Raw genomic sequence first — 21,626 nt, 5'->3', positions numbered from 1 at the left:
ATACACTAACATATCTTTGACCCCAGCTTTTCAGTAACAATGAGGACACTAGCCTATGAGCTCAAGACCACCAAGTTTTCCTCATATTTCCCTATGAGCTTTGAAATGTTCAAAGAGCTTTCCAGTCTAAAATTCAGCAGAAATCTGTTGTCATTCGATGTGGCTAGCATCTAGATTATACACCAGAAGAGCACAAGCCAAGAGTGCAAATAACAGACTCTAATAGAAAAGGCAGCAGGACGCCGAAGGACAGCTACTAGAATGCCATTTTGCCCAGAGCTAATCCTACTCACATGGGTCTCTTGAGAGTCACAATTATCTCAAAATGGTTAGGTTGTGGATAAATATATGTAGTGTCATCCAGAAAAGGTGCGCAACTCAAGTACAGTTGTAAGAGTTCACTTCAGTGACTTCGAAGAGTCAGCTCCTTATTCCTAGCAGACACATTATTTTCCTCCCTTGACTATGCTGATTATTATGAAGACCCAATACTGTTGTTGTGTAGTTGTGTGTTCAAGGGTATGCTTGGAATTTAATACTGAGTATTCAAGAATTCTGAGTATATTAGGGGAAACACTCACCAGAGGCGTTGAGGAAGATGAAGACAAGGGGAGGTAGCAGTAAAGATTAGAGTTTCTAGGACTGAGGAGTCAAGAGTGATGGGCAAAAGGCAGGAGTCAAATCAGAAAACAAGTTTTATTTGGAATGGCATAATGAAATTTAACATTGTGCATGCTGATAAATAATCTTGAAGATAACATAATTGATAAACTATGAGGGGTGCTTGGTTTAAGTAGTACAAAATGGCTCTTGAAACAAACGGACAGCCCACAAAAGGAAGTCTCGGGGTAATTGTCTCCCAGAACCCAGTTACATGAGGAAAAGAACCGTTCCTGAGATGTTTTCTGTGGGGAGGATGATAGAAACAGAGGAAGGGAGAGATGAAGGGTATTCCGCAGGCCTCAGCTCCACAGTTGAAGGGCTTAGCAGTGAGCTGTTTCCTGATTGAATATATAGCTGTGATTTTTGTTATCAAGCAATAGTAGAAAACACGTGATTCCTGTTCTGCGCATGAATTCCGGTAGAACTTCCAAAAAGCAAAAGAGAAAAACAGGATGGATAGTAACACTATCAAACTAGGAAAATGAAAAGAAATGGCAGGAAAATGCAAGAAATAACAGGCCCATAAAACAAACAATAAAGGCCAAAAGAAGAGAAGTACCCATGCGCTTTAACCAAGGAGATGGTTCAGTAACAATATTATTTGACAGAAACCATGTATATACCCAAACTACAAAATAAACGTAGGGAAGTGTTGGAAAAATCCACCTGATAGTATCAGGAAATCTTCTAAAGAAAGAAAAAGAACATGGAAAACTTGAACTTCTAAGTATCAAGGAGTTGAGCAAATCACGGAGTCGGAGAGATCCCTGGCGCTTCCATCCAGCTCAGTCTACCTATTGTAAGTTATGACGTGTATTAAAGCTGCTCTGTGTCACACATAGGAAATGAGTGCCTACCAGTTTAGCCTCACACTGCCCCGCACCCGTCCACCCTTTATTATTGCTTTGGTTTCACCTTGACAAGATTGGACCTAGGACCTTGTGCAAGCTGGGCTGCATCCCTAGTTTGTCCATGATGTCTTTGAAATTGACTAGAGAGGTACAGAATTCCCAACATTTAAAAATGACTAGGAATTTAAGAAGGTAAATGCTTATTATCCCGATTTGATCATTATGTATTATATAACAAGGAATGAATTGCCATAATGTACTTATAGAGATGTATTATCATCAATATTATCAAATATTATCATCAATTAAACATCCATTATAATTAAGTCTTTGTGGTGTTAACAGCAATATAGTAAAATGATGGGAGAGCATTAAGACTGAGTCTCTGTCCCTGTCCATCTGTAGCTGTCTACCTAACAAGTAGGAAGTTGATGACTAGCTTAATAAATATCATCTATGCTAGGGTTCAGACAATAGTAGTCTTTTGAGAACTGCTTTTGGAGGAAACCCATCAGTTTCAATCCTATTTCTAATGGAAACTACTACAAACTGTCACCGTAAGAAAAATAAAATAAACATGAACTAACTTCATGAAAACAGTTTATGAATTAGCGGCTGTCTGGGAAGATTCATATTTAATCATATATGAAAGTGATATGATTCTGCCTTTGTGATAGATGTGGCTCTTGATAACTACAATTGCTTTCTTTCCACTATCACTGGTTCATTAAAACCACCCTGAAGAGCTCTCTCAAGTGGACAGATAATTCTGGTACTTATAGCAACGCAAACAAGTAAGGGTCACCACTTTGTAGTCAAAACTGCAGTTAGCGCCAGCTCTGATAACTACTATAGGAATTTGCTGAGGATTTGCTCTGAATTTTCCTTAATATTTATAAACCAAAGTGGGGCTAGCAGGTCTCTCAAAAGCAGAAAAGAAAGCTAATATGGAGTCTCTATCACATGGCTATTCGTTTAGTCATTGCAGTAACTATGGAGAACATATTTAAGTGCCCATTGTGCACACAGTGTACCTGGGGAAACATGCTCTGGCAAGTTTACACAATCTTCCTTTTCCTGCGTCAAGTAAGCAGTGACGCGAATCTTTTAAAAATCTTTTATTCATTCGCAATTATATTCCCAAATATCGTTATGAGCTCATACATTACAGGAAATTTTGTTCCATTTTACAAGGTAGACATCCAAATGAAACCGGTTTCCAAATCGGGAAATAGCCTTGCCAACACCTCTGCGGCCATCCCACAGCATCCTGTGACTTTGCTGATGCCCAGCGTTTCTCTGCACTAGAAGAGAGTTGCACTGGTCTTTGTCTCTGGTCGTTATACAAATGGAACCATTGAGCACAGTTTCTGTGCTTCGTTCTCTTGGCATTCTACTTAGGTAGTTGATAGCTGCTATTACAGGAGAGTGAGCTTGTCCATTCTCACACTGTACATGTCAGTGGGTTAAATTACCACAATTTGAATATTATTCTAAATGAGCATTTAGATAGTTTTCAGTCTTCAGCTATGCTCAATGGTACCACCATGGACATTCTTGTATATGCATGTGTCTAAATGCACAAGTGCACACTTTTCTGTTGGATAAATACTTGTGAGTATAACTCTGATATCATGAAATCTTGAATCCTTAATATTAGTTTTTATTTACAATTTTTTTCCAAAATGACTCAATGGCTGTACAGGGAATTCTCCTGCCCCAGATTTTAAAATCGGATATCAGTCCCTGATTGATAACCAGTGCCCTCTTCTTTTCACTTAAACTTTATGTAAAACTAAGAACTTGAAAATGATTTTCTTTTATAAATTCCATGATTCTTTCTAAGATTTTAATTCTTTGTTCACTCCATGAGTTTCCTCTTTCATATAGGAAAATATGTCTGTGCTGAACAGAATTTAGCAAGGTTAACAGTGCGTCAGAAGCCTCGCACAAATATTCCTCTTCGCTTAACCCAGCCTCTTTGATTTTTTCTGCATGGGTAAAAAGAATAGCGGTGTAGTTCTTCCAAGAATCTCCCAGAAGTTCCTGAAAGAGAGAGAAGTTAAATGACTATTTGCCTTGGACTCTATTCCTCAAAACTGAGCAAAGCCATTACCAAAGTCCAATGTCATTTGCCAACAGACCCGTGTGTCATGATCTTTCTGAAAGCTGATATCTGAAATGGGAAGTGAACATGAGCTCAAGTGTTGTTAACACATTGAGGAAGATGGATGGGATTTCCGAACAACAATGAAAGGGCTTTGGTTCTCTGTTTTACTTTGCTGTTATAATTGATGCGCAAAGGCTTACTGCTACAGAGCATCTGGCTACAATGAATGTGGTATGGCCAGCACTCAGTGATCACTTACACTTCCTCCCAACCGGAGACCCTGTTAGAACCACCCAATTCCTTTAATTGGCGGTACCATGAGCAAAGCAACTGCTACAGAATCTTTTTTTTTTTATCTTTTTGAATCCTGTACTATCACCACTAAAATATCTACTGAGGGATTAAAATGACATAATCTGGCTATGCTTTATTGATTAACCAGATGACAAGTAACGGAAAGGCTAAGATCAAAATCTATTTGGTGAGTTGGAAGAGCTGCACAAGGTTACTGTAATCCTCGTGTTCCTCTTGCCACATGCCTGGAGTCAAAGACTATTTGTCAAATGGCTTCTTCTAATGTGCTTGAAAAGCACCGAAGAAGCTTGGCCCTTTGTTTAGTGATATGTGTGAGTTGATTGTGCAATAAATTCTTGCTTGATGAGTGAAAATTAGCTGATAGAAAGCAGAAGCTACAGCATGTGGCATATTGCTCATGCAATGCATAAAGGCAGCTGGGAGTAACCATTCAACTCGTGGATGTTTCCAAACTTACAAGAAGTCATGACCAAGTGACAGTAAAGAAACACTTTCTCCCTTCTATATGCGCCTATGGCGGAAATACATACAGAGGTGTTACTGGTTCATAACACTGTTTGTAAATACAAAATATCCATGAATGACTTTAGCAAGAGTTAGCAAGGACTTGTAGTAATCAGAAGCAAGCAAGCAGACAAGTTAAAATGAAGAACTGGTGTCAGGTATTAAGCTTTTTCGGGTGGGCAATCTCTTTCAGTCTCCCATCTCCTCCCCATCTCCCTCCTTTCAGTTTGATTTGGTTTGGTTTGAGTCCTTTGAGACAGATTTTTACTCTGTTCCCAGAGCTGTTCTCAAACATATCAACCCTGCTTTTTGCATGTGTAGTGCTGGGATAGAGGTAGGCACCCACCATGCTTGGCCATACATAACTTCTTGATGTTAAACATCGAATCTTTGCCATGATACTATTACTCTTCTTGTGGCATCGAAAGTCGACACATGGAGAGGTTTTGAACTATATTGTAGTCATGTTTTTATTGAAATAATCTGGAAACAGATATATGGTTGTTATTTATTATGTAAAGAGAAGAAAAGAGTGGGAAGGAAGGAGTAAAGGAGGGGAAGAAAGAAAAGCATCAGGAAAAGTATGTCTAATATGAAAAGACTCATGAGAACTCTGAGACACCGGATTTTGAATCAGAGATAGCAATGGCCATGACTACTAATTACAACCACGAGAGAAGCCAGGCTCTCACCAGAGCCATCTATTTAAGGTAAATGTTACTGAAACTTAGCAGTGACTTCTTTGAAGGTCCATTCTCTGTGTCTGCATTATCATGAGAAGATTTCAGGACATTGGGAATTCTCAACAATATCTGCTGAATATTTTGGGATTATGGTACTCCTGATTGAATCAAATTCTAGGCTCAGTTAGCTTAGTTTTGAGGATTCAGCTCTGAATTTTATTCTCTGGGACTCAATCCTGTACTTCTGGGTTCAACAGCTCCCTGTGGTGGATTTCCCACAGACTGTGCATCCCTTCTCATTTGGAGCAAATCTCTGTAGGACTGAGTCCACCTGCTTGCCCTTACCAATCAGAATCTGTCTACCTATTCCACAGAATTACAGGTTCCCATAAAATGCCCTGTTGTAAGAAAACATGAGCCAACTTTCCAAGATCATTATATCAGAAAATATTTTCTTAATGGTACATGAGTAAATTTGACAGGGAATTCATGAAATGGTGAATAATTTCTCACATTCTCATGTGCTTTTAAATCCGAGGCCATTAGAAAGCTTGTGCTTGCTCAAGTATTAAAGGTCATAACTCTATACATCTAAGTATCCATATGATGCCAACAATCCACTGTAGGTGATGGTGGCGTGTCAAAATAAAGGACATCTGTGGGACGCTGTTGTGTTTGCAGTGTACTGTATGTATCTCTAGTAAAGAAAAGACACAGGCTGTGATATGAATAAATGGCGAGATTATAATTAAACGGTGTCCTTCTCCTAATTCATATGCCAAGTCCTAATCCCCTGTTCCTTAGAATGTGACCTTATTTGGAAAAAGTGTCCTAAAGATGTGATTAAGTCATTAGGTTTACTCCTGATCTAAATTTATTACTATCCATGTAAAACAGAAAAACTTGAACAGAGACAAATATAAGGCAATGGTGCGGGCCCTGAAATAGTCACGTGCAGCCAGGAGAAGGCTGGGGCACACCACTTGCTCCCAGCTCTCAGAAGAAGCCAACCTTGCCAATTCTATGAGTCCAGACTTCTGATGTCAAGAGCCAAGAGCCAATAAATAGCTATCTATTATTTGCTACAAAGAAATTAACATGGCCCTGCAAGATGCCCCAGGGAATAAAGGTGCTTATGGGTCGAGCCTGTATGTCTGAGTAACAGAAAAGGCTCCTTAGAAGAAACAAAGTTCTCATCAAGAGAATGAGCTTTCTGACCTGGATAGAGACCCAATGTCCCAGCTCAGCCGTGCCAAGGGGCTACCTCTTGAAAGGCAGAGTCACCTAAGTCATGCTAAAAAGAAAGGTGCAATCATTTTACCCTTAATGAGGTACTGTGCTTCTCCTCCCCAGAATCCCCCAGAACCTTTCTATATCTTTGGAAATTATACTCTTCCTAACACTTAGAGTTTCCCCAGCATTTGGGGTTCTCTTACTCTTTCTTTAAAGGATCCCTCCCCACGATGTGGCTGCTCTCCCACCATGTTTCTGACTTCCACTCCTGCGTAAAGGGCAAAGGGTGTGTGGCCTTTTCCTTCTCTCCTTTGTTGCTCTCCTCCAAGCAGCTGCAGAGATTTGCAGCTGACCTGCACTGATTATTTTTTTAAACTAATAAAATTGTCCTTGAGCTTTCATTTGAACCCATTCTTAAATTATTTTTCTGAGATAAGAACCCCAGGAAGGGACCTGGATTTCCCCTGTATCATCAGGCAACCACAAAGGAGTCCCCCAAATTCCAGTATCATGATGGCCTAAATTAGGTCCTTAGAACCCACACAAAAGCCCATCCTAGTTGTTCTCTGACCTCCACACTCAGGCTGTGGATACACATACACATACATATACACACACATGCACACACACACACGCACGTACACAGGCACGCATGTACAACAATGATAGATAATTACGTCTTGCAAAAGAAATAACGGAAGAGTAGGGACCATATGGTATTTGGGTTTTATTTCCACCCAGGTCCAGCTTCTGATCTTTGGTCACACTCAGATCTGAGAATTTCTCACTTTAGAGCCTCAGCCTACCACTCCTGGACCACACCAACTGTCATACTAAAATATTACATATATTTTAAATATTATAAATGTACAGGTCGGTAAAGAACTGGTGCTCTTAGCCCTTGAGCACCACCAAACCCATCATCTTTTTTTTTTAATTTTTATTTATTCATTTATTATATATAAGTACATTGTAGCTGTCTTCAGACACACCAGAAGAGGGCATCAGATCTCTTTTTACAGATGGTTGTGAGCCACCATGTGGTTGCCGGGAATTGAACTCAGGACCTCTGGAAGAGCAGTTTGGTGCTCTTAACCGCTGAGCCATCTCTCCAGCCCCAAACCCACCATCTTAATAGCTCTCAGAAGACCATACTCGCCATTAAATATTTCTGAGTAATCGTCATAATAAAAGTCCATGCTAAAATACTGTTTTGTACAATATCACTTAGCACAATGTTTTTCTCACTAAGCTAATACCTTAAAAAGTACGTGGTGCAACTCTCATAGTCTCTGGTTTTCTGTAACAACATGTTTCCTTCTTTGTCATTTTTCTCCCATAGATGGTTCTTATACTCCAAAGTTATCTCACTCAGGATAAATGAGTGGAAGTACTAAGTGCCCTACCACTCACGGGCCTGTGTGTTCAGCCACTGGGACATTTTTACAGACTGATAATTTTTTATGAAAGGATACTTACCTCTTAAACTGTGAGAGAAATTGCACTTTTGAGTTATTGCCCAAACCAGAAAAGAATGGCTGATTTACTTTATAATCTTTAGATTGGTCTATGGCCAGGAAATAGTTGAATGTTTGAACACAGTGTCACTTGGTGATAGTCGCCATATCAGTGGCCAAACATGTTCTCTGTGGACCCAGAGACTGAACAATTACAGCTGATCAATGTCTCAAAAGAAATTCAAGAGCAAAATAAGTAAAAGTAATTTATCTGGTGATAATAATTTAAATATAGCAATAAGCCGACTGGAAACACTACAACCACGGATTGTCTGGTTTCCCAGTGCTAGTGGGTAGGAGGCCATCTCGTCCTTTTGGGACAGTGAGTTAGGATATAAACGTTGTTTTCCAGGAATTGTTCATTTTCTCAGGACCTCACCAGCCCTGCCCCATTTGTTTGTGGTTGATGAAATCATAGCATCTGGACCTTTTAGGGGGAAACTTTAGAAAAAAGCCAACAATTACATCAGCTGAGAAAAAAGTTATCAAAGAAGAATAGGAAAATAATAAGGATCATACGTGTGTGTGTGTGTGTGTGTGTGTGTGTGTGTGTGTGTGTGTGTGTGATTCCCTTATTCTCATTTCACTTAAAATACCAGTTTTTCTTTCCAGAGTCAAATTTTAGTGATAACATCTCGAGTCAGAATCAGGGAATATTCAACATTAGAAAACATCTATCCAAATTGCCTCATTTTAAAGATGAGAGTAATAAGGCCTTGTGGCTTAATTAAGTGGCTCAATTGGAAACCAGATGGCTGATTACCGGCAGGCCTGGGCCTTTAAGAAAGGTTCCCTGACTGCCAAACCCTTGGTTAATAGTAATATAAAATGATAATCCCCATATCTAAACACAATGTGACAGTGTCTCAAAGGATTATTACTGCCAGGCTCATGTCAAAATCCAAAAAGGAACGAGTTAAGTAGATATTTCCAACTCATACCTACTTCTAATGAAGTTCAGAGAAGTTCCTTACCCAAGGTCACGGTGCAAACGAGTAGGTAAGAAGGAGATTGAACATGGGTGTGTATAACAGATGCCATCTTCTTCACATCTATAATAAGCTATACCTCACTGTGGTTCACTTGACTGAGTGAATATCTCAGTGCAGAAGAGTAGCAGTTATAACAGGGGTGCTTTGCAACTTTCAGTGACTCTCCTACAAGGTGAGCTCCGTGCTAAGCATGTGAGATTAACTAACGCTAGTGCATAGAAGTCTTTAATATCAATAAAATCAGCATCCTTTGTGACCGTAAATGGAAAACTAAGAAAGGATAGTAACATTAGACTTGTTCCAACTGCTAAATGGGTCCATGAGGTTTTTCTAGTACATGCAGACAGACCCATCACTGGCCTTTGTGAGCCTATTGTTTTATGAGCACCCACCTACAATATCAACAGCTGAGCTGTTGATCCCAAGTCAAAAATAATTTCTTAATTTCTTAAGTCTTCTCATTCACAGTAATTATACTGTCTATGATCGATTGTGCAAAAGAATATCGATTCTATTCAGTTCATCGTTTCAGTTCCTAGAGTGACTTTGTCTCCCTCATGCTGGCCCTTTATTGGGGGAGTCTTTATTATGTCTTCTCTGATACATTTATGAATTTTCTTTTTAACACTCAGATAATTTTCCTACCAACACTCATGGGAGTCAGTCCTTTCCTACTTTGGAGGATACAACTCACGTCTCTAAATTGTTATGGACCTAATTAAGTAAAGAAGCATACCATTTGGAGGGATGCTTCAATTGTCACAGCTGGCACACTATGACTCCTCTTCAGAGTATTAAAGCACAAACCAGGAGACAACAGAAGAGCACAGGAAAGATGAGGTCAATCCTTCTGTGTCGGACTCCTCCCTCACCCAGAAAGGAAAAAACAGTTACGCCATTCTCCTTGTTTATCAGCCAAGAAAGAAAAGAAATCTGGGACAAGCCTGGAACCCATGGGCCTTAACACTTCTTTAGATATCTGCTTTTCATCTTGTCAAATATGAAAACATCTGACATCTCCTGATCTGGGAGCACAAACAGCTGGCTGCCATGAGTAACGGAGGCACCTTCAGGAAGAAGCATAAGCATCAACCTGCACCTCAGAGTCCATCATTTGAAGACCAAGAGGTGCTCCAAATAGGTCTGCAAACACTCCCAGCACTCATGGGGCTGTTCTGAGGATTCATAAACTTTGTCTGCTGATGTTCAGAAAAAAAAGAGAAATTATTTATTCTATTACAAAAATACCAAACAGGATCTGAACTTGGTTTCCACCCTTCTCATGTTGGTCTTCAATTCCTGAGGAAGACAATGACTCAAGGAAGACAGCTACTGGGGAAAGCTATTCAGAGACCATCTCGGAAGACAGGAGACAAGTATGAATTAAATCGCACTGTAGGAAAACTGTGGATTATGAGGTTCTGTATAATGGCATTTGAAGAATCTATTTCCAAAGTGTATAATATTGAAATCCTGGGCTCAGCGTAGTGTACTATGGGAAAGTGTGAGGATGGCTATGGAGAGAGTCAAGATGGCTTCTGAGTAGTTGGTTGGGAATTTATGTGTAATGCAGCTTCAGAGAACAATAAATCTGTCCTTAAAATTATCCTGGTTATTTGGTACAGATGTCCTGACACTTAATTTCTACCAGAAATACTTTGAAATACAAGTTTTAATAGTATTGGGCGCTTCATGGTTGCTTTAGATTTCACGTTGTATCTTAATTGCAACCGTCCTGTTTACTGCTGACAGCATGACTTGACTCTTCAGGAGTTGCATGATAACGTTTTTGTTCTAGTCACCCTAACTTTTCCACTGCATTCCTGTAACCACATGCATGGTTTCCCCCTAAACTTTTAAAAAACACATATAACCCTTGAGAAACAAATGGTGTGTCTGCCAATTGGGCCAATCTTTTGTTTTTCACTAATGACAGTCACTAAGTTAATCATCTGAACTCAGTGACTAGAGCAGCTTCTACTCGGAGGCCCAGCAGTTAAACTTGGGTGAACCCTGTCTAGAGAATCAAGAGCTTGGCCAGAACCAAGCAAATCAACGAATGATTTCCAGGAATTGAACACGATAGTCTACTCGGGCCCGTTTACTACACTACTTCTGGCAGTATAAATACATACACTCTTCACTCCTCTGGGCTGTGGCCATGCCAAGACCCCCTTCCTTTCCCTAGACCCTTTGCTAACTGTTTAAAGAATGAAACCCCCAACTTTGCAACTGCTAATAAGTGAACAAGTAAACTGGTGTAACCAAATACGACAAATGCCATCGAGGTTCTGCCTAAAGTCTTTGTAGTTCATGGATGGAATAAGACCTACATACGAGTGCTGTAGCGGGTGAACATGGGAAATTACGGGTTTCTTTCCTGGGAGTCGTGCACAGCTTTCCTGTGACATTTGCCATGGTGCCCAGTCTTGTGTCATTCCCCTTACCCATTACACTGCCTGGGCAGTTAACACGTTGTCATTTTTGACATATATTTGCCCCTTCTCCATTATGAGCTGTTTGCAGCTAGGCTTCCTGCCTTGCAAGTACTCAGTGCTGTGCATGACAGTCCTCAGTGAACACATGTGCTTTTGTTGATGAATTAGAACACCTTGTCCTCTTGATGTTGCATGGTGTGTGGGCATTTCAGTTGGTGGTTTTGAACCTCGCCTTGTTTTCATCAGCCTATATGAAAACATGGAAATGCAGGTACACAGATCTCACTCTTGAGATGCTATTTCAATAGTCATGGAGGAACCTGCATTTTCAACAAATTGCCCAGCTGATTCTGGTGGGTAGAGTCCAGGGGTTACATTGTGCAAACTTTCTCAAGTTCAAGGTTTTTAGGGATTTTAGGCTTACCTCCAACAAATTAGTGTCTAAAAATTTCTGTCTATGACTGAGTGTAGACTAACTGACTGAATCCCTCTAAAATAGCGGTTCTTGAGTGGTGATTTGCAACCCCCTCGGGCTGACATATCAGATATCTTGCATATCAGATTTACATTAAGATTCATAACAGTAGCAAAATTACAGTTATGAAGTAGCACTGGAATAATTTTATGGTTAGGGGGTCACCACAACATAAGGAACTGTATTAAAGGGTCATAACATTGGGAGGGTAGAGAACCACTGATCTAAAAGAAACGACAAAATAGAACTCCTAGCAGAAAAAAAATCCCCTTTACTGACTGTTGCTTATGGTTAACACCTTATAGTTCAAGTATCTTTTGAACCACTTTCGCCCAAGGCCTTACCTATGAAGATAATGCCTTCATGTAGGATGGTGCTGGTATAATTACATCTTTGTATTACCTGAATCAATTGGACTGAGTCAGATGCTTCCTGTCCGAAGAAAGGCATATCAGCTCTATGGACCAGCAGAGCAAGATGGAGACCCTCTTGTCCAAAGTGATGCTCCAAGGCCTTCTTTACTTCCTGTTTTACACATCTCGTGCTCAGCTTGCTGTGTGGATACCCTGGAGTGTCCAATACCTGTATCTGCAAACTAATCTCGTGTCCTCCTCGACGCATGAAGCCATGGATATGACAACTGCGACCCAGGCTGCAATCTTTGGTTACAGAACCTGGAGCAAACCTGCTGTAGAAGTCAGCACTCCCCAAAAGAACGTTCCCAGCAGAACTTTTCCCACTCTGAGTCTTGCCAAGGACAGCCAAATTGATGATCATCTTGTTGGCGTCCATCATAGCTGTGAATAAACAGAGGCACCACAAGGACAGTTAGGTTGGGATATTTGGTGTACAGTTGTCCCTCAGTGTCTATGGGGGATGACTTACTGACCCAGAATTTACCAAAACCTACTCATACTCAACCTACTTATATAAAATGTTGTAGTATTTAAACAACTTATACAGAGCACCCTTTATAATACTCTAAACCAGAGGTTCTCAACCTTCCTAATGAGGTAACCCACTATGGTGACTCTCAATCATAAAATTATTTTGTTGCCATTTCATAACTATCATTTTGCTACTTTCATAAAATTTAATGTAAGTAACTGTTATACAGGATGTCTGATATGTGACCATTGTGAAAGGGTCTTAGAACTCCAGAGGGGTCGAGACCTACAGGATGAGAACCACTGCTCTAAATGCTATTTAGATTATATTAATTAGTATAAACTAACTGTAAAGTGTAAGCACCATCATTCTCTATATTTTGAGAGTCAAAGGAAGTCTGTATGCAACCAAAGACATAATTTGTCTTTGACTATTCTCAGCCTATGATTGGGTAAATCTACTAAAGCAGCATCCATCGATGGAGAGCACTTCCTGTGTTGCCTGAAATGAGCTTCCTCCTCCTTCTCAGTAGCATAAGTAGGGCTGTGTGCTCCAGTATGGATGTCTCAAGACAGGGCAGGGATTGGGACAGTAGTAACTGATGGTGGGGAATGTAAAGGGAAAATAAGTAGAAGCGAGGAATGTCTGAGAAGGACTCACTGCGGGAAAAGGAGGGGAAAGCCAAATCCCATGAAGACAAGCTCACTTAGCAGGGACATCTTGGTGCCCAGGTATGGTGGAGGAGACAATTCAGGACTGAGATTACTGCGATCCGGAATCCATGGAGAGGATTTGAAATCCTCTCACTGTTGAAGAACAGTAGAAGAAACAGCCAGTTCAGCTCTCTTCTTTCTCTCTTTATTTGAATTTTAAATTTATCTCTTTTTACATCTCTGTGTATTTTGTCTGCGTGAATGTGTATGTACTACACGCATGCTTGGTGCCTACAAAGGCCAGAGATGGCCGTTGGAGCCTTTGGAACTGGAGTTAAGGATGGTGGTGAGCTCCCGAGTGTAAGTGCAGGGAGTCACATGCTGGTCCTCTGGAAGAATAGCCAGTTCTCTTAGCCACTGCATCATCTCTCCAGCATTCCCTAATCTTTTGAGACAAGAGTCTTGTTCTTGCTCAGGCTGACCTTGAACTCACTATGTAGCTTGAACTAATTTCAAATAATTCATCTGAATTCACCTGCCTTGAATGCAGTGACCGCAGATCCGAGGCACCATGTCCAGTCCATTTAGCTTCGCTTTAATTAGTTTAATTTTAAATACGAGGCTTAGAATTAAAAGAGATTTTTAACATAGTTAAAGTTGACACTTTGTGTTTTTGATCTTAGCCATTCTGACTGTTGTAAGGTGGAATCTCAGAGTCGTTTTGATTTGCATTTCCCTGATGGCTAAGGATGCTGGACATTTCTCTAAGTGCTTCTCAGACATTTGAGATTCCTCTGTTGAGCATTCTGTTTAGATTTATACCTCATTTTAAGATTGTTTGTTGAGGTCTAGTTTCTTGAGTTCTTTATATTCTGGATATCAGCCCGCTGTGAGAAGTGGAGTTAGTCGGTAAAGAACATCCCCCAATCTGTGGGCTGTTGTTTGTCTTATTGACAGCATCTTTTGCTGTACAAAAGCTTTCTAGTTTCATGAGGTAGCATTTATTAATTGTTGATCCTGGCGCCTGCACTAGTGATGTTCAGTTCAGGAAGTTGTCTCCTGTGCCGCTGGGTTTAAGAATATTCCCTACTTTCTCTTCAGTGTATTTGGTGTCAGGTTGAGGTCTTTGCTCCACTTGGACTTGAGTTTTGTGCAGAGAGATAGGTACGGATCTATTTACATTCTTCTATACACCAACATCCACTTAGACCAATGCCATTGGCTGAAGATGCTCTCCACCATTGTATAGTTCTGGTTTCTTTGTCAAAAAATTAGGCGACAATAGGTGTGTAGATTTATATCTAGGTCTTCAATCTGATTTCATGGATCAGCATGCCTGTTTTTATGCCAGTATTATGTGGTTTATATTACTGCAGCTATGAAGTACAACTTAAGGTCAGGGATGGTGATACCTCTGTATGTTCTCCATATGAATAGGATTGTTTTAGCTACCCTGGGTATCCTGGGTTTTTTTTTTTCTTTTTCCATATGTAATTGAGTATTGGTCTTTCAAGGTCTGTAAAGAATTGTGTTAGAATTTTGGAGGGGGGTGTGTTGAATTTATAGATTGGTTTTGGTGGGTTGGCCATTTTTACTATGTTAGTCCAACTGATCCATAAGCGTGGACCCAACAAACAATCTGGTATAGCTATTCTAATATCTAAAAAATATACGTTCAAACTAAAATTAATCAAAAGTGATAGAGAAAGACACTTCATACACATCAGAGGGAAAATCCACCAAAGTGATATTTCAATTCTTAACATTCATGCCCCAAAGGCAAAGGAACTCATATTTGTAAAAGAAACACCACTAAAGTTTAAACCACACACTGAATTTCACTTATTAATAGTGACAGACTTTTATACCCCACTCTCACCAATTGATAGGTCATCCAGATAAAAACTAAACAGAGAAATAATGGAGCTAACAGATGTTATGAATTAAACTGACCTAACAGATATCTACAGAACACTTTATTCCAAAACAAAAGAATATACCTTCTTCTTAGCACCTCATAGAACATTCTCAAAAGACCATACACCCAGTCACAAAGCAAGTCTCAACACACACAAGAAAATTGAAATAACTTCATGTATCCTATCAGACTACCATGAATTAAAGCTGGATACTAACAAGAACAGAAACAACAGAAAGCCTATAGATACATATAAACTGAACAACACACTACGGAATAACTATGAGATCAAGGCATAAATAAAGAAATTAATGACATTCTAGATCTCAATGAAAACGAATGCATAACATACCCAAACTTAGCAGACACAACAAAAGCACAGATAAGAGAAAAGTTCAAAGCACTATGTGCATTCATAAAGAAATTGGAGCAATCTCATGTTAGCACCTTAGACCACACCTGAAAGCTCTAGAACAGATAGAAGCAAACAGATAGAAGAGATGACAGGAAATGAACAAACTGAGGGCTAGCGTCAATAGAATGGAAACAAAGAAAACAATACAAAGAATCAATGAAACAGAGTTGGTTCTTTGCAAGCATTAACAAGATAGACAAACATTTATCCAAAATTACTAAAGGACATAGAGAGAATATCCAAATTAACAAAATCAGAAACGAAATGGGGGAGGGCAATAACAACAGAAACCAAGGCAATTGAAAGAACCTTTATGTCATACTTCCAAAACCCTGTGTTCCACAAAATTGGAAAATCTAAAGAAAATGGACAATTGTCTGAATCAATATCACAAAGCAGTCATTAAAAGTCTCTCAAACCCATAAAATCCTAGGGCCAGATGGTTTTACCAGACTTTCAAAGAAGAGCTAATACCAATACTCCTTAAACTATTCCACAAAACAGAAACAGAAGAACATAGCCAAACTCATTGTATGAGGCCAGAGTCACCCTGATACCTAATCCTCACAAAGATTCAACAAAGAGAACTTCAGACCAATTCCCCCTATGAACATTGATACAAAAATTCTCTGTAAAATACTTGCAAATCAAATCCAAGAACACATCAAAATAAACATCCACCATGATCAAGTAGGCTTCTTCCCAGAAATGCAACAATGGTTTAACCTATGAAAATCTGTCAGTGTAATCCATCATGTAAGAGAAAAATCACATGGTCATCACATTAGATGCTAAAACGTGTCTGATAAAAATCCAACACCATTCATTTTAAAAGTATTAGAGACATCAGGGATACAGGGCACATAGCTAAACATAATCATACAAGCAATACACAGCAAGCCCATAGCCAACATCAAACTAAATGGAGAGAAACTTAAAACAATTCCACTAAAATCAGGGACAAGGCAAGGCTGCCCACTCTCTCCCTATCTATTCAAAATAGTACTTGAAGTTCTAGCCAGAGCAGAAAGACAACCAAAGGAGATCAAGGAGATATGAATTGGAAAGGAAGAAGTCAAAGTATCACCATTTGCAGATTCTATGACACTATACATAAGCGACCCCAAAAATTCTGCCAGAGAAGTTCTGCAGCTGATAAACATCTTCAGCGAAGTGGCTGAACACAAGATTAACTTAAAATCAATAGCCCCCCCGTCCACAAATGACAAAGAGGCTGAGAAAGAAATTAGAGAAACAACACCCTTCTCAATAGCCACGAATAATATACACTATCTTGGGGTAACTAACCAAGCAAGAGAAAGACCTGCCATATAAAAACTTCAAGACTTTGAAGGAGGAGATTGAAGAAAATATCAGAAGACGGAAAGCCCTCCCGTGCCCGCTTGCCATTTTTATCGATTTATAAGCAAAGCTACTGGTAACCTATCACACAACCTCGGTAATACTTTAAGAGGTGTTAGCTATTTTTTTGCTTGTTCTCTAAGGTTTTTCACCCAGGATCTCCAGGTCTTATCTTCAAGAAACCACAGTCGAACAACACATAGGTAGCCACTCCTTCCTTCGGCTCCTTCGATTGTGTCACAGCATCAAGTTGCTGTTCATTTCTGTTTAGTCCCAATCACATATATAATATATTTTAAATCCACTTACCCCTTTTGATCCTGGACACGTATTCTTACAGACTTCCTTGAAACTGGTAAAGTTTATCCTTTGAGATGAACTTTGGTCTCCTGACTGTGTGGCACTAGCAGGGGACTGATACCTCATCGTTTCGTTTAGTTAATCTGTCACCAGACATCCTCTTTATAAGTGATTAGCTATCTTCTAATCAGAGCCTACGGATGTTATCTGACAGGACCATCCTTTTAATCAATACTTCCTGAAACCTGTATTTCCAGAATTAAAGTCTGAGTATGTTTCTAATAAGTAACAAGGTACCCAGAGCAAAAGCATGAAACATTCTTAGTGACAGTTAAAACTTTTCCATTTTAACAAATAAACCATATGTCACTTCATGAAAAATGCTGGTGAATATATACATGTTTATAATTGTTTACAGACTATGTAAAAGTTAAATTCACAAATTTGAGTTTTTCTAAGAAAATTCTCTAGGTTATTTCCACATATTTGAAATGTATCAACTTAGCCTGTTAAAATATTCTGTGTGCTCAAAGACATGCAATTTCATAAGCAACTACTGATGACATAATTAAGGTACACAGTGAACTGTAAGGTGCCATTAAATAGTTTTTCTTTAAAATTAGTTTTGTTTTTGATATTAAAAAATCTCAGATTTTTCTTCCTCCTCTTGTCATTATATAGTCCACACTTCCCCAGACTCATTCACATCACGTGGGAGATACTGAAGAGGCTTTGTAGTTACACTCTAGCCCTTTTTTACAGCCCTCAGAAGTCTATCAAATAGTACTTTGTGAAGGCATTCTGGAGACAGCTGGGCCTTCCTCTTCCTGTGTGGACCTGACAAGGCAGATGCTAGTGGAATCCATCCTTCGTGAACAACTGGTTCTCTTGAACGAAGTAGAAAAGAACCTCCCCCAGGTGGCAGTAGCAGCGTGTTCCCTCAGAAGGGGATCTTCAGTCAGAATTCAAGTTGCTGCCTCAAAGTCTAAACTGACGTCCAATCGTCTACAGCAACCTGCATCCGTTGTAGGGTGGACTTTATTTTATTTTTTAAAGAGAGGGAGCTAGCAGGCCTTTATTTCCGTGTTCCTTTTTGAAATGCAGCAAGCACACACAGACCCTAATTTTTAAACCTCTCACTTTTGGGATGAGAGTTTAGGTCATTGCTGAATACAGAAGGAAGGAGTATAAAAGGAAATTTGATGTTTATAAAAGGAAGTGGACTGTGCACAGTTATGAATGTCACCGGATCTGCAGATGTTTAGACACATTGTCTAATGTTATATTAGATTTGAGACTATAGATTCATAGGAGGAAAATGACAAATATTAAATAAATTAGCTAACAATATTATTGTTTTCCTTGCTGTTTGCTTTGAATCGGGTGAAAAGAACAACTTGAAAAAGTACCTTTTTACTGACTTTACTAACTATGCTGTCATATTGGTGGGTAAAGGCTTAAGGTGCAAGTGTAAGGACCGAGTTTGGATCCTCACGGGAAGTCAGTGCTCCTATAGTGAAGAGAGATGTGGGGACAGGAGAATCCCTGGAAGCTCATGGCCAGCTAGTCTGACATACGGAGTGGCTGTCCTCTTCCACATGCAGACTGGGTCATTCTCTGTCTCTGTCTCTGTCTCTCTGTCTCTCTGTCTCTCTGTCTCTCTGTCTCTCTCTGTCTCTCTGTCTCTGTCTCTCTGTCTCTCTGTCTCTCTCTGTCTGTCTCTATCTCTCTCACACACACAGATATACATGCATATACTCCACACACACACACACACACACACACACACACACACACACACACACACACAGATATACATGCATATACTCCTTCACACACACACACTTTGAGATCAGATCTGCTTAGTGTATAAGGAATGTTCCTCCTCCCATGACTCCCACCTCTGTTTCAAGTACTTGATGCCCTAATGTTCAGCTGAGTTGCCACTATCCCAGGGAAGTCTCCCTACAGATCTTCTAATGGCACCTCCTATGGTAGTAATTTTACCTCAGTGTAGGATTTCTTGGTAGCCACTCAGTTTAGAGTCTAAGCTCGTGGAGTCAATGTCAGAATATCAGGAAATGGAAGTGCCTAAAAATCCAGAGACCCAGTATCAGAGTGAGGAGAAGAAAACAGACAAAGGTTCTTTGTTTTTACCTTTGTCACTGTCGCCACAGCTGAACCCTTTTCTGCTTCTATAAACCAAGGTGTGATAAAACATAAACTCTTCAATAATTAACATGCACGCCCAATAGTCTCACCATTTCAGTAGAGCACACTCATTGAATTTCTAGAAAAGTGTCTATAAACACACCTGGGAACACGGTTTAATGAATGGGCGTGCAAGCACACGCACATGTTTTTCAGGACTAAAAATGCATTATCCTTAATTAGATGGTTTCAGGATGCATGCTAGAAAGCTGCTCCAAGTTTAAGAAAATTAAAGTTGATCCTGAAAATATTAGATAAAATCACGGAAAGCAATGCCAGCCTGCTGGTGGCTGAAGTGGGAAAGCCAAGCAAACATTAATGCTGGGAGGAGAAGGGCCTGTGGCCTGGAATAGGGATTGCAGCATGACAGCCTGGGAGAATCTCCTAAACCAGAAGATGGAAAGAATTCGGGGACAACTTCAGAGGAGAAAATGCTAATGTTCGACATTAATATGATGACATTCCATTTTTATTTTAGGTTTGTTTTTTATTTCATTTTACTTGGTAGAGACTAAAGAAAAGTAATGATGATGATGATGATGGTGGTGGTGATGATGATGATGATGGTGGTGATGATGATGATGATGGTGGTGGTGGTGATGATGATGATGGTGGTGGTGGTGATGATAATGATGATGATGATCTATGTATTATCTTAGGATAAGGACCACACAAGTTGGAGATGGCAGTAGGCCATGTGACAACTAAGTCACAAATGGAAGGTCTCTGGTGCCTCCCAGGGACTTGTAGAAGCCATTCAGAGGATATTAGACTTCCCATAATCCACAAAATCTTATATTTTGAGATGACAGCACTTTAGCGGCTGAGTATTAGATTTCAAACTTATATACATAGGCATTGTATATAGCAATAGTTCTCAACCTGTGGATCGCTACGCCTAACGGAGTGTGGAATATGTTCCTTTCTCAAGGGTCACCTGAGACCATCAGAAAACACAGATATTTACATATAATTTGTAATAGTAACAAAATTACAGTTATAAAGTGGTAACAAAAGTAATTTTCTGGCTTGGGGTCACCTTAACATGAGACATTGTATTAAGAGTGCGCAGTGTGAGGAAGGTTGAGAACCACTGGTATATAGTCACTATTTACACACATGCACATATGCATATATCTCTCTGTGTTCATGTGTATGTGCGCATATGAACAAAGCCTACAAATTGTCTATACATTCAATAAAATTCCACATCATTATCAAATGAATTTTTATAAGCAATTTTTGCCAGATAGCAATTTGGTTAATGAATGTGCTTACATTTTAGTGAATCTTCATTTTCATTGGTTCATTGCTCTGATTATATTTCTTCTTATATTTTTTGAAACATTTTTCTCTTTTTGTTTTGCTTTTTTCCCATTTTTTCTTTTATTGGATTTGGATTTCTTAAATTTACATTTCAAATATTTTTCCCTTTCTCAGTTGCCCCTCCAGAAACCTGCTGTCCCATCTACCCTCCCCCTGTTTCTATAAGGGTTCTTCTCCACTCACCCACTCTCTCCCACCTCTCTGCCCTGACATTCCCCTACACTGGGGCATCAAACCTTGACAGGACCAAGGGCCTCTCCTCCCACTGATGCCCAACAAGGCCATCCTCGGCTACATATGTCACTGAAGCCATAGATCCATCCTGGGTATTCTGGGGGTGGTGGTTTTAGTGCCTTTTCTTTTATAATAATAAGACCCATAAAGTAGCCAGGTTGTCTACGATGGCCTATGTTTTAATCTTGGCCAGTACTGCACAAATTTGAACTTTCAGCTGACCAGAAGGTTGAGGCTGATTGTGATTTGAATGACATGGCTCAAGTTGGTTTTAGAATAAGGAATCAGGTTTCACTTTTATCGAGACACTGGTCAGACGTTCAAATATACTAGACAAATAATCTTAACTTGAATATTGTTGGAGCAATGAAGAATGTTCAGGTTTGGACAGGACTATGGGAATGAAGACTTCAGTCCAAAGCAGGTTAGTTTTGTAACTTGTAGCTTCCAACATTCACATCCCCATGCAGAACAGTTAGGATATTTGGATTTTGTTCTGCTGTAATTTGCTTAGTTTTATTCTGAACAGAATTTTGTA

At 39.6% G+C, this 21,626-nt stretch overlaps 1 protein-coding gene across 3 annotated transcripts in view; it reads right to left on the bottom strand.

The window, feature by feature from the left end:
- Window positions 1-2,617: 2,617 nt before the first annotated feature.
- The window catches only part of Gimd1 (GIMAP family P-loop NTPase domain containing 1), a 34,707-nt gene continuing 15,698 nt past the window's right edge, over window positions 2,618-21,626 (bottom strand). For 2 of the 3 annotated variants that reach the window (XM_039102722.2, NM_001113782.2), the window contains 2 exons: window positions 12,184-12,578; window positions 2,618-3,560 (listed from right to left, as the gene is read on the bottom strand). In XM_039102722.2, the coding sequence (XP_038958650.1) occupies window positions 3,300-3,560; window positions 12,184-12,576 (654 nt within the window). In that variant the 5' untranslated portion in view covers window positions 12,577-12,578 and the 3' untranslated portion in view covers window positions 2,618-3,299. Of the gene's footprint in view, window positions 3,561-12,183; window positions 12,579-17,326; window positions 19,409-21,626 lie in introns of all 3 variants that reach the window. The other variant, XM_063282220.1, reaches the window with a different exon arrangement.

The sequence above is a fragment of the Rattus norvegicus genome, chromosome 2 (genome assembly GCF_036323735.1).
Source record: "Rattus norvegicus strain BN/NHsdMcwi chromosome 2, GRCr8, whole genome shotgun sequence".
Taxonomy (NCBI): domain Eukaryota; kingdom Metazoa; phylum Chordata; class Mammalia; order Rodentia; family Muridae; genus Rattus; species Rattus norvegicus.
Note: the sequence above shows the minus strand (reverse complement) of the source record. Positions and strands in the feature narration are given on the sequence as shown.